This window comes from Phalangium opilio, unplaced genomic scaffold, assembly GCF_054372755.1.
Source record: "Phalangium opilio isolate 3A_F unplaced genomic scaffold, DU_Popi_V2 ptg000329l_1, whole genome shotgun sequence".
Classification (NCBI taxonomy): Eukaryota; Metazoa; Arthropoda; class Arachnida; order Opiliones; family Phalangiidae; genus Phalangium; species Phalangium opilio.
The window spans coordinates 9,158,223-9,173,898 of NW_028324226.1; the positions used below are offsets into that span (position 1 = coordinate 9,158,223).

Consider the following 15,676-nt stretch of genomic DNA (forward strand, 5'->3'; position numbering starts at 1 on the left):
GGACGCAGAACATAATACTATGCAAACAGTGTAATATATGTAACGGTTTTACCATGATTTATAAATTAATTAAAATAAAATACTTAGACTTAATTGTTCTTAATCAAACTTCAGAAGTTCAACATTCCATAGTTGCTTGATAATTCAAAAGTGTTCCGAACCTTAACTTCGCAGTAGTTTCTGAGTTATTAGATGGAGTGGAACACCAAAAATCCCATGCTTTTTCTATGGGACGCTAAGCCTAAAATCTATGAATTATTTCTTTACCATTACGGGAGGGTGTGGGTTCTTATCTAGAAGGGCCTACCGGCCCTCTAGATAAGAACCGGCCCTCTAGAATTATAAAAAAACGTCTGGTTTGGACCAAGGCCGAAAAAACAAACGATATGTGTGAGGTTTATCAATTGGCTGAAGTTCAGATATTGCAATTTTTTTAGTTATTTTTATCCATTTAATCCTTAATCAATATTAAATTCAATCAACTGATTTTACTGTTAATCGATCTATTCCCTCTAAATTAATTGAAAAAATTACATATCTACGCTTTTTCAGGAACAATTACATTTTCCGAAAACATTTTATCATGAAATTAATTATTTTGAAGGGGGTACGTGTTGAGAGATCAATATAGAATATTTGAAAAGACCAAGCGAACTTTGACATAATTCGAAAGGAAAATGTAAATATTTAATAGTGGATGCCAAACCAGGGTGTTGCACGAGTTCATACATTTAATTTCGTATATCGAAATGCTACATTTCTAATGTCACGACTATGAAAGAAAGGTTGCACTGCAATTTCCCTCTTCGTACTTTAGACTTTCTTGGGGGGGGGGGTTAAGTTAAATTTAAACTGGTCATTTGCCCAGTGCCACCGCCTTATTTCTCACCCTGCCATGAACCTCGTATAACCACCTGGTAAAACTCCCGCGTCCGCCCGTTTGGTGTGTACTGATTAAAGTGGTTTGAGTTATTAAAATCATAGACGCAGGATAATTTTATTATGGCTAGCCTTTTATGTCACTATCAGTAGGTATTTTTCAGCTATAATTAAATTACTTTCTTTGATTGAAATCTGGGGGTTCTGGAAAAAAAAGAAAAAAAAAATTCTACGCAGTTGAAAAAGATTTTTCTAACACGATTAAAATATTTAATCATGTTCATGTATTGTTTTATGATGAAAGACCTGGGTTACTATTTTCTTCAATGTAAAATATGGTTCTATGATTGGACAAAGGTTTTCGTATAGAGGTATCCATCAGAGGCCTTAGTGTGACGTCACCCATGCTATTTGCCCATAGAACCAAAGCTGTACCAAACATGGCCGCCCACTGCCAAAGCTAAGCGCGTGACGATTTAATTAGACCATCTACGTCACATATGAAAGAAAGCTATTGCGCTTACTGATTTGAATTACTTACAAAGAACAAAATTATATGTGGATACAATTTTCGATACTTTGATTTATAAAAATGAAGTTGCTGAAGGTTGTTTTCATTTCCATAAAATTAATCACATCTTTTGACGAAAAACTGATAATATTCCCATAGAAATAAGTTGAAATAACTTGGGAAATTATTTCTCTAGTAGCCAAATGTTCACCGCTGTTACAAAACAACTACAGTAAAAATATATATATCACATTTCCTATGAAAAATATATTTATGCTATGAATAAGGTAAATAAATGAATGACCCATCTTTAAAGTTGACGAAAACTTTATTAAGAATGGAGTTTTATTTTTTGTTATAATTTTTAGGCGAATCTCGACCTATGCTGTTTTACTAAGATACACTGTTTTATAAAGAAACGTCAACGCCCTTAAAACGCAAGGTTTTAACTTACTATGTTCCATCTCAATCAAAGCCAATAAACATGAAAATTAATTTGATAAAGAAAAGAAATAAGCTGTTATGCAGCCTTTTCTTACAATATTGATTCTAAAAGCAAGGCAACTCATCAAATCGAGTAACCTTATTTGAAAAAAATAAGGTAGGGAACACATGCAGATTGTTAAATAATATGAGATCACTGTAATTGTGACGATTACTCAATTGGAAAACCGGCATTTGACTCTTTAATCACGCTAAAGTAGATCAAAATGGAATTAAATTACGGAGTTTAAATTAACTTTAACAGCCTCGTAAAGATAAGGCGGATCTTTCACTCTGATGTGATAGCATCCATGATAATTCCCCGAATCTCCCAATCTTGTCAAAATAATAGAACATCGTTTGTTGGTAAACTGAGTGTCTTGGTCAACAGCGTCATTGTTATGAAAACCAAACTCATTCTTCAGGTGATCAATTGATTCTTCCCATTTCACATTGGAATTCAGCCTCGATGCGTCTGGGTCATATATCACTTCGTTTGATGGAAAAGGCGTTGCAGCTTCGTTTTCCAATTTGACACAATTTAAGTCAAATTCAGAACTAAAATTATCGTTCGATAAAGGTTCGGGTTCTTTCTTAATTTTTTCAGAGGTTATGGTTGGACATATGGTATTAAATTCGCCCAATAATGAAATCCCTTGTTTGAAGTTGGAACCGACAGATTCTGAAAGAGTAGAATTAGACTCGGTTGCGTTTCTGGGTTCATCGGGATCGGATTCAGAATGAATTTCCAATTCTTTTGGCTGAGGAATTTCATTAGGAGAATCGTGGTTTGTATTTGGCCCACTTCGTTCTAGCTGCGAACTTCTTCGTTTGTCGTCTGCCTTTTGTTTTAATGGGAACACAAATTCTGCAACATCATTTGATCTACTTTCAGATTGAACTTTGTTGGAATCTGATAATTTCGATGCCACGTCTGCCTTATCGGGTTTTCTAGCATTATCTTTCGCAGAAGCACGTTTCCGCTTGCTTGGCGACTGATTGTATTGGTTTTCCCGTTTTGACGAAATACTTTTTGGAATTTTTCGTTCAATTCCTGATTTTGATGGATGGAGTTTAGCAATGTGCTTTCTTAGTATTGTCTTTAATTTGGCTGCGAAATCACAAAAATTACACTTAAAGGGACGCTCGTCACTGTGAGTCACATTGTGTATCTTCAAATCATTGCGTTTCCGGGTACGGTAATCGCAAACATCGCATTTGAATGGACGCTCGTCATTGTGAGTCGCGACATGGTCCTTCAAATCACCCCGCCTTCGGGCACGATATTCGCAAATATCGCATTTGAATGGACGATTTTCACTGTGAGTCACGACATGTTTCTTTAAATTGCAGCTAGTTTGGGCACGATATTCACAAATATGACATTTGAATGGACGCTCATCACTGTAAGTCGCAACATGGTGCTTCAAATCACCCCGCCTTCGGGCACGATATTCGCAAATATTGCATTTGAATGGACGCTCGTCGCTGTGAATTACTTGATGATTCTTAAAGACTGAGATTCTCCCTGTCTGGAAACCGCACTGTTCACACTTGAACTTCATATTTCCCTAATGAACCAAAAAGTCATTCAATAGCAACGCTTAAGAGCTCAATGTAAATACTTGAAAGGAAAGATACTTGATTTTATGGGCATACAGGTTTTCACATGAACATCCAAAGGTCTTTTAGATCGAAATCTGAATCGGGTGGCAAATTTTACATCATTGTTGAACAGTAGATATTGAGCGAGATTGTCAATAAAGCTAAAATAACATAAACATCTCACGATAACACTTAATATTCACGTAAATTGAATGAGGTATGTTGGCTAATCCTACCCAAAAGGAAATAGCCCAACATTCTAATTTGAGTAATCTATCCAGCTTACCATAAGATTGCGAAAAGGAGGGGTCCAATTAATTAGGTAATCAGCCCTGACAGCCAAAGAGGAATTTCCAGTCTTCGCGAATGAGGTACCTATTTAAAAATTAATATTCAAATAATCGATATTACCTTAAATTTTAAGTTCTAAGATAACGTTTTAATACGCTTCCAACTTCCATGCAGTTTCAATTTTCAAAGTACTTTTCCTCTAAAAACCAGAGTTGGGCACTCCTCCTTAGATAGATTTTTTTCCTATCAAACTATCATAGATGGCGAAACTATCAATTCTTCTGGCTATATTTTAGAGTGGAACTCCTTCTTAGATAGATTTTTTTCCTCTCAAACTATCATAGATGGCGGAACTATCAACTCTTCTGACTATATTTTAGACTGACATTGCTGGTTAGATAGATATTTTTCCTCTCAAACTATCATAGATAGCGAAACTATCAACTCTTCTGACTATATTTTAGACTGACACTGCTGGTTAGATAGATATTTTTCCTCTCAAACTATCATATTTGGCGAAACTATCAATTCTTCTAGCTATATTTTAGACGGGCATTATTTGTTAGATAGATTTTTTCCCTCTCAACAAATCATAGATGGTGAAACTATCAAATCTTCCTTCAATATGTTAGATTGGCTCTCATTGTTAGATAGATTTTTTGCCTATCAAATCAAATTGAAATCTTTAGGAACGACTAAATTAATCGATTATTTAATTTCCGGACTTTAAATTTCATTGTTTTCGATCAAACTGATTTGGGCTCTACCTACTTTTACTCTGTTTAATCGATTCCTGATATTTCCTGATTTTGTAGAATTTCTAATATTTTCAAATATTCATATAATTTCCATAATCTCATTTCTCAAGTTTGACTTTTAACTGTCTATAGTTCAAAAGCTACTATCCAAACTTTTTCAAATTATTCGCCCTTGATTTAATCTAAACCATCTACTATAAACGGTTAACTAATAATAATTAAAGGCAAAAATTGCAATTAAAACTGTGGGTAATAAAAATCAGAAAATCTACACTTTAATTTATCTAATTCTACGTTTGGATGATTTCGTGGAATCGTTCTTCCTCCTCGAGTAGTCGTTCACATCAGTGACAGCACGGAGCTTCTATATACAAGAAGCTCCGTCTTCACAGTTTGAACTGTTGAACCATCGTTTATTTTATTTTTATTTATTTGTTTGAGAGGGTTATAACGACCACCAAGTACAGAATCTTCTTATAGAATAAACCTACACTTGCTAACGTTCAAATATATTAAAAACTTCGATATCATTCAAAAAACGACTTATCTTTCCAGAAATTTTCATAACTATCAAAATTGCCTATCAAATATTAGCACATAATTTTTTAAAATGAAATCAGAAAACAGATGTCGCCAAATAAACTCACTAAAAGAATCAATTTATTTCTCAAGGAATAATGCCTATCATTTTTTATGATTTCTAAAAGATGGGGTTAGTAGCCAGATCACGTTGAGAATCGATATTTTTCTCTAGAAGATTTCAACGAATCAATGAATCATATCAACTTCGAGTGCACTTTCTAAGCTATCAAACTCAATCGATCATTATAATTCAAATTTTTCTCGAAAATAACTATCAAAATTGATACTTTGATAGGGGCAGATTTAGTTTTCTATCGTATCAAGTGGTAAAACTATCAAATGATATGATAGTGCCCATCTATGCTAAAAACCCGTTTTTACAACAGAACGCGGAGCAGACGAAATTAACCCTTCAAACTTCAAAAACAGGGGAGGAAACAAGCAAATACTTTAATGTAGTGTTATCATTTATAAAGAATGCGAGCAGGGATCAGGGCTCGACATAAGGATATTTTTTTAGTAGTCAGCCTGACTAGTGAGCCCCCCTATCCTAATTTGTTTTAGTAGTCACTGACTAGTGAGACGCATGGTTTACGAATATTTGGGACATTTTTTACTAGTCAAGTTGACTAGTGAGCCCCCAGATTTCGATTTATTTTAGTAGTCAAGGCATTTTTTTAGTAGTCAAATGCCTTGACTAGTGCCTTATGTAGAGCCCTGACGCAAGTTGCTCGCGCTATATTGCTTGCGTCGTGGAGCGCGTGATCGAGTGGGCTATGCTGGCAGTCATTCGTGTGTGTGACGTCTCCCGAGTACCCGCTCCCTAAACTCCCACAGAACTTCTAGACCTAGGCCTAGCCGCCGTGGCCGTATACGCGATGTACGAGGTTACCTCCCACTTCTTAAATGTTAGTAGTTTTTGATAAGCGCCATCTAGTGAGCGAATTCTGTACTTTGATTTTATTCCGTATTTTAAAAATGGCCGCGGACAACAACAATCTTTATGACACAGAGTTAACCCTTTGTCAGGCCCCGAATGAAGTTTGCAAACGCGCGATCTCCACTCCCTTAAATCCCTATCACTACTTTTACAGCCAAGAACGGAACATGTTCTACCCCAACTTGCCACTTTTATTTTTCAAAACATACTAATTACCAATGAGAATTAAAAAATATGTTCAAATAACCGGATTCACCGCGCCAAAGGATTTCAGACGATGGTTTTGAACTTCCTGCTTTTGAACGCTAGATGGCTTTAAACACCGACGTTTAAAGAGACAAAAATACCGAATTTTACGCTTTACTTCGACGCTAGATGGCGGTTTCAAAAACTACTAAGACGCAATGGCAGCCCCCTTGGAATTTGCCTGGTAAACGACGTATTCTAAAAAAATCAGGCATAAGGGAGGTGAGATGGATTGGAAATGATGATGGGTGACCTGCGGCACCGCATCACTCCCAGTGTACCTCGCGCACGCGCCTACCTACTGCAAAGAGGAGAGAAAGACCAAGGATGATGGGGAGGATACGAAATGAGAGGCGCGCTTGTACCAGAGCCGTGATGCGAGTCTCCCACAACGGGAGGATGGGGTGGGCTGAAAAAGTGGGGATCGCAGCCTGGAAAAATTTGAACGAAAATTTCGAAAACTTCGCGTGAAAGAAATGCTAGATGGCGCCATTTAGAGCCAAAACTCGAAAAACACCAGTCTCTCTCGGAGTTTTAGGTGGTTAGGCCTTAACGTTCGTTGAATATTAAGTCTTTAAAATTACACGAGGAAAGTACATTTTTTAACTACGATTATTTTAAAAATTAAAAAAAATGGGAAAATATTGCGTTTATAGAGGATTTAAGAATTATTATTCGTCTAAAATTACCCATGGACAAGGAATCAAATACTATCCCGTATAATTAAGAATAAATACGACAGAAATCTACCGTCAAACGGTGGGACATGTTCAAGGTCTGTATACCTAACTTTCACGGTTTAGGGCGAGATCGATTATAGCAAGTAGTCCACTAAGCCTTGTGAAACCGTACCGTTAACGTAACGTCACTTATCCAAATACGTACAGAACGCCATCTGATAGCGTTTCTTAAACGACGCTTTCGGACTTAAGTAATGGGCGCCCTATTTCGGATGATTTACGAACTTAAAACGGTAACGATACGGTTACGCAAGGCTAAGTGGACTACTTGCTAAATTCTTTTTGAAAGGTAAATATTATTTACGCCATGAACTTTTAATTTAATGTAAGGTTTTACAAATCTACGAACTATTATAAGAATGAATTATTGCCATCACCTTTCAAAGCTGACGATGATAAAATGAAAATGTAAAAAGTTACTACTTGAAATAAAATTTGTTACAAAATACTTGGTCTTTTCATTTTAAATGTAGGTCTATTATGGGTACATTATAATTATCCTAAATAACGGTGAACATTATTAAATATAGCAATTTTGAATGCAAAAAGACCTTCATGTTTACATGTATATGAAGGCCTTTAACGTCGTTCTCCTTTTTCCGGACATACAAACTTTATATCTCATATAAGACAGCTCGCGTATTCTTTGGCGCCCACGTATGACGTCAATGAAAAGAGCTAGACGAGAGAGGTAGCTAGAACGGTAAACCGTAAAATCCCAACACCGAATACGCCCGCCTTGGGACATGTTGATGAACTACGCCGAAATATTTTGAAAATTTATTTTCTGTAGCCGCGGAGAGAGGGAGACATAAAGTGTTTGACAATTGGTCACGTGATATCTTTTACCAGGATGGCACCCCCATTTTCTATCCCTCTTACCTCCCAACTGTGGGAGTCACTTGTTACGGGTGGGGAACGAGAAAAGCCACTTATTTCGTATCCTCCCCCATCATCCTTGGAAAGACGGAGGGAGCATCAGTATAGGCAGCCGTGATCCATGCGTGGTGAAAACCCTTGTGTCCCATTCGACCGAACGCGTTTCCCATTCAACCGAAAACAGCCCAAATGTGCGGTTTTGGGAAAATATATATCAAAATCTAAAAAGCAAACGTTTTCACTTTTTTTAGGGAATTTTTTTTACCCTACAGTTTTCGTTGTATATATATTGATGTTTAAAAAGCAAAATTTAATTTTAAGAGTGATTGTTTTGGAAAAGGTGGCAGCTAATTAGTAGGAGAATGTTTAGGAAAAGGTAGCAGCTAGCTATTAGGAGAATATTTTGGAAAAGGTGGCAGCTAATTAGTAGGAGAATTTTTTGGAAAAGGTGGCTGCTAGTTAATAGGAGAATATTTAGGAAAAGGTGGCAACTAATTAATAGGAGACTATTTTGGAAAAGGTGGCAACGAATTATTGGAAGCATTGTTTTGGAAAAGGTGGCACGAATTATTAGAACCATTGTTTTGGAAAAGGTGGCAGCTAACTATTAGGAGAATATTTTGGAAAAGGTGGCAGCTAATTAGTAGGAGAATGTTTTGGAGAAGGTGGCAGCTAATAAATAGGAGAATATTTTGGAAAAGGTGGCAACGAATTATTGGAACCATTGTTTTGGAAAAGGTGGCAGCTAACTATTAGGAGAATATTTTGGAAAAGGTGGCAGCTAATTAGTAGGAGCAGGAGTTCATAATAACCCCCCTTCGGGGGGGAAGTATGAAACTGGCCATAGAGCTAATGGTAAAAATCGCGAACAACAAGATTTTGTCGTTGCGCATAGAAAGGATTAGCCTGTTTATGGACATACAACCTTACAGTATATCGTAGTGGTATCTATGCTCCTTGGTTTTCGCTACAAAACTTCCGTTGGCTGGGATCTCCGTCGAAAAGAAAAATGGCGATATGGTGGACGTAGAAACACGTTGCAATTCTTATATTAATGATACTGGGAATAAATTTGTCCTAACCGTTTTAATTTAACCACGGAATTCTCACTCACACATATCACAACGAAACATCATTGACGATCGTTTAAATGTTTTGTAGAAAACTAGAAACCCCGACTAAAACTTCTAAAAGCCAACTTCTTAGCCAAGGCTTAATTTACACCGTTCCGACAGAAGCAGACGTGAGCCATTTTCGCTCCCAAAATCGCAAGATAAAAATAGTGCTAAACCGGAAGTGTGTAAGTTAATGCGCGTGGGCGCTAAAAAATGAGGTAACTATTTCTTTGGGAGTTAAGCGGTGTATGAATCCGCTGAGCTTTATGGCGAAACTTTGTTGTTACGGGCTTTTTAACCAGTTTCGTACTTCGGGTTATTATGAACTCCTGGTAGGAGAATGTTTAGGAAAAGGTGGCAGCTAACTATTGGGAGAATATTTTGGAAAAAGTTGCAGCTAATAGGTAGGAGAATGTTTTGGAAAAGGTGGCAGCTAATTCATAGGATAATAACCTAACCTAACCTAACCGAACTTACAATTTCCTTCTCTGGGTTTGAACCCGAGCCTCTGAATTAAGAGCCTGATATTCTACCATGCTGCTGCGGTGATTCGAAATCCTCACAGACATTTAATTAACTAATTCTTTCAAATAAATTCCCATTCAGCAGAAACCCGCCATTGGGCTGGAAAATTAAATATATTCTCCATATAAAACCAAAAGGCGGTTTCGGTCCAATGGGACTATACCGTGAAAACGGGGGTAAATATACGGTACACCGCGGCGCTTTCTTTCGCGCATAGTTGACGTAGGGGATGACAGAGATAAGGCGAGGAGGTCAATCCCCATGCGCAAAGGATGTGCGTCCTAAAACTAAACGTACCGAAAATTGTTTTTTCTAACCCCCCCCCCCCCTATTTTCCAATTTTTCCGCTGATTTTATAAAGCGCGTTTGTACTTCCCTCTCTTTCTCCTCTTGGCCTTCGGTAGGCGATTGCTAAGTGCTGCCGCGTAGCGCCATATTATTTGTATGAGAACTAGTTACAATTTTTAAGATAGAGGGAGCGTCCTTTACAATTTCGTCCGGTACGACCCTACCTAACCGCTGAGGATGCTGGGAGGATTACGGTGCCGTAAGTGGGGGTACAGAGGCAACGCTATAGGTATGAGGTTTACTACTCCATTCCTCTCTCCTTCAAGAAAAAATCTCTCTGGGCTCTCTCGAATCTCAACCTAGGGGCATAGGGGTGTATACAAAAATGCACAGCTGGACTTCTGGAGTGGAGTCGAAGTTTATGTTAAAATTAAAATAATTATAGTAGTCCCTATATGAACTTTAATAAAATTAAGAATTAAAAAACTATTCATTGGGACCAGTGAGTCTCACGTTTTGAATAAAAAAACTGGTCCAAGCTATTAATAAACTTTTTTGACCAGTAAACTAGTCTTATTTCCTTGCCTGGTCCCCGCCAGATCTTTCATCAAGGATTCATCAGTTTGAATTCCAGTCGGGTCTTTTTTTAATTATTTTTAATAAGTACTTAATTTCGTTAGGGTTATGTAAAGGAGTGGGAAGGTAAATCCTGGAAATTAACTTATAGTATTTCAGTATGTGAGGCTTGTATTTGGTTAATACTTTGTCAAGCCACAGCCCACTCGATCACGCAGGTTGCACGCGCAACATCGACCAAAGGATAGATTAGGACTGTTCACCAGCTCGAGCCAGCTCGGTCTCGTGACGAGAGAGCCGAGCCGAGCCGACACTTTGGCGGCTCGATTAATTAACGAGCGAGCTTTTTTAAGGTTGAGCCGAGCCGAGCCGATAGGTATCGAGCCACTATGACTCGCGAGCTTAGTCACTGAAATAGTGCTTTCCATTTAGTCCTTCTTCTCTCCACCAATAGCGTTCCGTTGTATTTTTACATGAAATATAGCGTGGGAAAATAATCGAGCCCAGCCAAGACACAGCTCGAGTTGAGCCGAGTCGCCGTTTTTTCGACTCGAGCCGAGCCGAGCGGGTTATTGAGAGCTTGTAAGGCAGGTGAAACATAATAGATTCTCGTAAAGCGACGCCTGGTGAGTCGCTGTCAAAGGCTTAGTAGAGACAAAAAAGAATGATGGACTGCAAAACCGAGTGTAGTCAATTCTCGCGTCGTTGTCAAGTCTCTAGCATTACGAAGTATATAGATATTGTAATACTTATGAAATATTGCAACTTATGGTTTTACTCTTTATGGAATCGCAACTATCAATTGCAATTTTATAATTATTTTATTGTATTCGTAAAAGTTAAAAATTTGTTCCATGTTTAAGGACAATCCCTACGTTAAGACTTCGTGATTTAAACCCTAGATATTGTGGCTGGCCGAACATCTATAGTAGATATCTTGCAGCTCTTGCTCAGTTTGTCGAATCTAATATTCGAAGTTTCGCTTTAGTTACACAAAACGTGCTCCTCACTTCACATTATAAACTTCTACCGTACAATTCTAAATTTACAAGTGTTATTCTCAAAGATTTCTATACAACCCTTTCCCTTTTGTATAACTTGAAAAACCTCTATGAATAGCCATCGCTTATAATCCCTTTCAACCTCTGACCTTTTACAAGCACACGGGCAAAACAAGTTCAAACACCTTAACTTGTTTCACCTCTGACCTCACCTGTAAAAGTATAAAAACTCGCCTCTCCCACTATTTCGACAGCAGAACTCTTTGGTCACTCGCTAAGAAACCATCTTCTCGCTCTTAGTTAACCTCGCTAAAAGGTTAATCCCCCTCTCGTTTTCACTGGCTATACTCAGCGCTAGGACTTGTCGCTTAAACGGTCCTAGCCGGGTTTAGACCTCCGAACAACCGACCCTCGCGTCGAACTTTAAACTTAGTATTTTTTAAACGTATTACTTCAACTTAAACTTATTTATGATTTAACATAGTCACTTTTTTGCAATAAACTCAGTTTTTAATTTTTATTATTTAAATCGCTCCGCTTATTATCGCTCAAAGAATCTTAACGCGGCCACTAATTCACGAACCAGCCTACCACAAACCTTTAGATAATTTCAGTAACCGCTTCCACACAGTTACATGCTTCAACCACTCCTTTAACGAACCTTTGACCCTGTATGATAATCTATGTTTTCAGATAGTTTTTGCTGTAAACAAGTTGGGAAAACCAAAATATTACCTCTCCGAGTCGGGGAAAAGACTAGTATGCGACTCAATATCGAAATACTAGAGTAACATTTTTTCCCTTTGTTTTGTCTAACGAGGCTTAAGTCATTGAATAGTTCTGATGCATACCACTAACCCGATAACGATTAGCCCTTTCACTGATCTAATGCTACCATGATGCTTTCTCCTATTATAAAATCTGTATCTGATTATTTAAACGTGTATTTAACTTTCGGCTCACTCTGAACCGTTAATGTCCCTTCATTACAGACACGATAATCAAAACCCAAAGTTTACTCCACCTTAGGTCTCAATTATTTACTCTTTGGTTTACTAAGCCTATTGCGGATCAAACTTGATTTACCCGACAGAATCCAGGCCTTAGCTTTCTGCTTAAAATAACTAAAACAAGGATTATTCTATATACAGATGTAGTATAGCTTAAGTAATATATAAACAGCCATTTCAAATAATAATATTAAAAAACATCCTTGGAATATCAAAATGAAACAGAGCTTTAAAGCTACAAAAGTACAAAATGCATCGTAATTACGAAAAGGATTTCCACATATTCACTTTATATTATGGAAAAAGTGAATATTAAGGTTCTGTAGGATTTCTTAACACATCAAAACAAAGCGAACTGCTAACTCGGCGCACTAGTGTGACAACGGACAGACACACACAGACAAAAAAAATAGACTGCTTTATAACTCTTTCCGTATAAATTTTGAATTGAGAAAAGAAATTATCTTAAATATAAAAACAAGATTATCTTAAATATTAAAATAAATATAATTAATATTTAATATTTTCTTCGTTAGTTATTCGCCTTATTGAACGTTACATCGTTTTAAAAAAGAACAATTAAACATTCTTGAGAGACTTGACTAATATTGGCGTTTGAAATGAAGCATACGCCGGTTGCTTCGCCTTACTAAAATAGGTAGTATATAAGGGTTTCGAATCGCAGCTATGGATAAGAACAGCGCAATTGCGTGAACCTTCGGTGGAAGCCCCACCTTAGGGAGGCCGGACGTTTCTCGTAACCCTGGCCGATCGCCGCGTATGTCTTAACCTTAAGGATGATGATGGAGAAGAAGCCAGGTGTGGAGACTGGTGTCCATGTGGGGTAGACAAAAACAATGACCAGTAGTTGGTGGTGTGTAGAAACCAGTGTGTACAGACTGGTGTCCATGTGGGATGGAAAAAGACTAGAAGATGGTGGGGATCTCATTAGAAGCCAGGTGTACAGACTGGTGTCCATGTGGGATGGACAAAGACCAGAAGATGGTGGTGATTAGAAGCCAGTGTGTACAGACTGGTGTAAATGTGGGATGTTCAAAGACCACAAGAGGGTGGTGATTAGAAGCCAGTGTGTACAGACTGGTGTCCATGTGGGATGGACAAAGAGCAGCAGATGATTGTGATTAGAAGCCAGTGTGTACAGACTGGTGTCCATGTGGGATGGACAAAGACCAGAGGCTGGTGATGTTAGAGTAATAGCCTGTAAGTGTAATACAATTTCCGAAATTTCCGGAAATTGAGAACACGTTTGCTCCGATTTGCAAACTGCGAACGCGGTCACGTGGGTGTAACAACAGACAGACACACAGACAGACACACAGACACACAGACACGTCGAAATTAGAACCCCTCACTGAATTTGAGATTAAGCCAGGTCGGACTTAAGGCCCGTTCAGACGACACTCTTTTTCTCGCTACGCTCGCTGTGCTGAGCTCATCAGATTTTCTGGCTTCACCAGCCTCTAGAAAATGCACTGCTCACACGGCCACATTTTTCTCATTCTTGATCTTGGGAAAGCGAGAAAAAAAGTTGAAAAAATTCAACTTTTTTTCTCTCTTTGCTCGACACAGCCAATAGAGTGCTTCCGATAATGACGTCACTCTTTGTTATGTAGTTTGCTACGCTGAGAAAAAGAGTGTCGTCTGAACGGGTTTTTAGCCATATCTTAACGTGTTGGAAGAGTATTCAAAACCAAACTATTTACACTTAAAAAGATTTATTTAAAGAATGAACAAAGTACAGAATTTGGAAATACAAACAATCTTGTCCTAGCAATTTTGTCAAATACAAAACACCTAAAAGAAAGCCGTATTCAACGTACAGCATAATCACCACCAGTACCTGTATTTGTACTTTCCATAATATGGACCTCCATAGAAACCCCGATAGTAGTATGAAGGGCCGTATCTGTAATTAAATTTTTTTTTAAAATTCTGCAAATAAGTACAGCTCAGTAATCGGAAGCCTGATTTTGATTCAGGCTCTTATTATACATTATTTTTGAAGAATTTATGACTCTTTGAGGTACCAGGGATAGATTTAATTTTAGAAGTAAGAATGGAGAACGGTTAGTATTTACTTCAGTCCGACTCATAGCCCCTCCCTCCAACACATAACGAAAAGTAATTATCTTATTGGCTCACTTAAATTACGTTTTGATGACGTTGCTGATGGGGACGGCGAAAAATACGCGATTCCTTTTTACCTCTGTCGCCTCTTCTTTCATACCCCTCCATCCCGTGGAAGGGGGTCCGGGACTTTGACGCGCCCAGATTACTCTGTTCTCCATTCCTACTTCTAAAATTAAATCAATCCCTGGTTCTACATTTTAAAATAAATTTTAGTAGGTATGCATTTTACATGTTACATAGCGATGGAATTTCCAGAATACAAACAATCGGATTGAAATAATTTTATTCTAGATTCTCGTTCATTGGGAGTGATTAGCCGAAATGTTTACCACTGTACACAGATTATAGGTTTGGTTTAATCATATTAGCATATTCAAGGGTATTTCATTTAAATATTACGCCTAACATCTTCAGTACAGTTATAGGTACACCGTTTATGGTGGCCCCTCGTGATTATGTCACAACTAATAATTCAATTAATTAAAAATAAATTTGTGGACAAGGATTTGAATAGATCAGATATGGACGAAATGGATGGACAAGAAGGCACAGATATAAATTTTCGCTTTCAATGATTATGAACATGCATTATTCGAAAAACTGAGAATCTTATTTTATTTCGTCAAACTTTTGTTGGCCGAAAAGCTTTATTATGAAATTAAATTTGCATTATTTTTTAGAAAGACATTAAGATATTGCACTTGATACTAAGTACTAAGTGAGCCGCTTATTTTTGAATATTAAAGATTAGTCTGATTAAATACTAAAATTGTAGGTATAACCAAAGGGAGTCTACGTTAATAAAAAGGTTCTTACGATCTGTATTTTACTCTGTAGTAAGGTCTAGGGTAGTATGGATGGTATCCACGAACTCTGACTGAAACACGTCCGGAATGAACCGTATCTACTTGTAGACACAAGCCAATCATAAGAACAATTGCAAACACTTGAAGCAGAATGGAGATTTTCATCTTTTTATAGGCTAGAAACAAAATTATGATAAATTTTATTTTAAATTACTCCCAGAATAATGATTGTCAATCATTTTCATTCGTTAAGATAAGATTGGCAACTCTTAAAATATTAATGAACTGAG

At 37.5% G+C, this 15,676-nt stretch overlaps 2 protein-coding genes across 23 annotated transcripts in view; one reads left to right on the top strand and one right to left on the bottom strand.

Annotated features, from left to right (window-relative positions):
• Positions 1-15,676, top strand: part of LOC149610716 (uncharacterized) — a 97,385-nt gene that overhangs the window by 26,767 nt on the left and 54,942 nt on the right. The gene's annotated exons all lie outside the window — the stretch shown is intronic.
• On the bottom strand, positions 1,983-3,971 carry LOC149610717 (uncharacterized). Of its 3 annotated transcripts, none has more exons than XM_089858894.1 (3): positions 3,765-3,971; positions 3,533-3,639; positions 1,983-3,444 (listed from the first exon to the last, which is right to left on the bottom strand). In XM_089858894.1, the coding sequence occupies exon 3, from the start codon at positions 3,436-3,438 to the stop codon at positions 2,107-2,109; it is 1,332 nt and encodes a 443-aa protein (XP_089715020.1). In that variant the 5' UTR covers positions 3,439-3,444; positions 3,533-3,639; positions 3,765-3,971; the 3' UTR covers positions 1,983-2,106. The 3 variants fall into 3 exon arrangements, with proteins under 3 accessions (XP_089715020.1, XP_089715021.1, XP_089715023.1); XM_089858895.1 differs by having other exon boundaries at positions 3,515-3,639; XM_089858897.1 differs by having other exon boundaries at positions 1,983-3,573; positions 3,890-3,945.

Coding starts and splice junctions, on each gene's coding strand:
- LOC149610717 (XM_089858894.1), bottom strand. CDS start 3,438: ATGAAGTTCAAGTGTGAACAGTGCGGTTTCCAGACAGGGAGAATCTCA.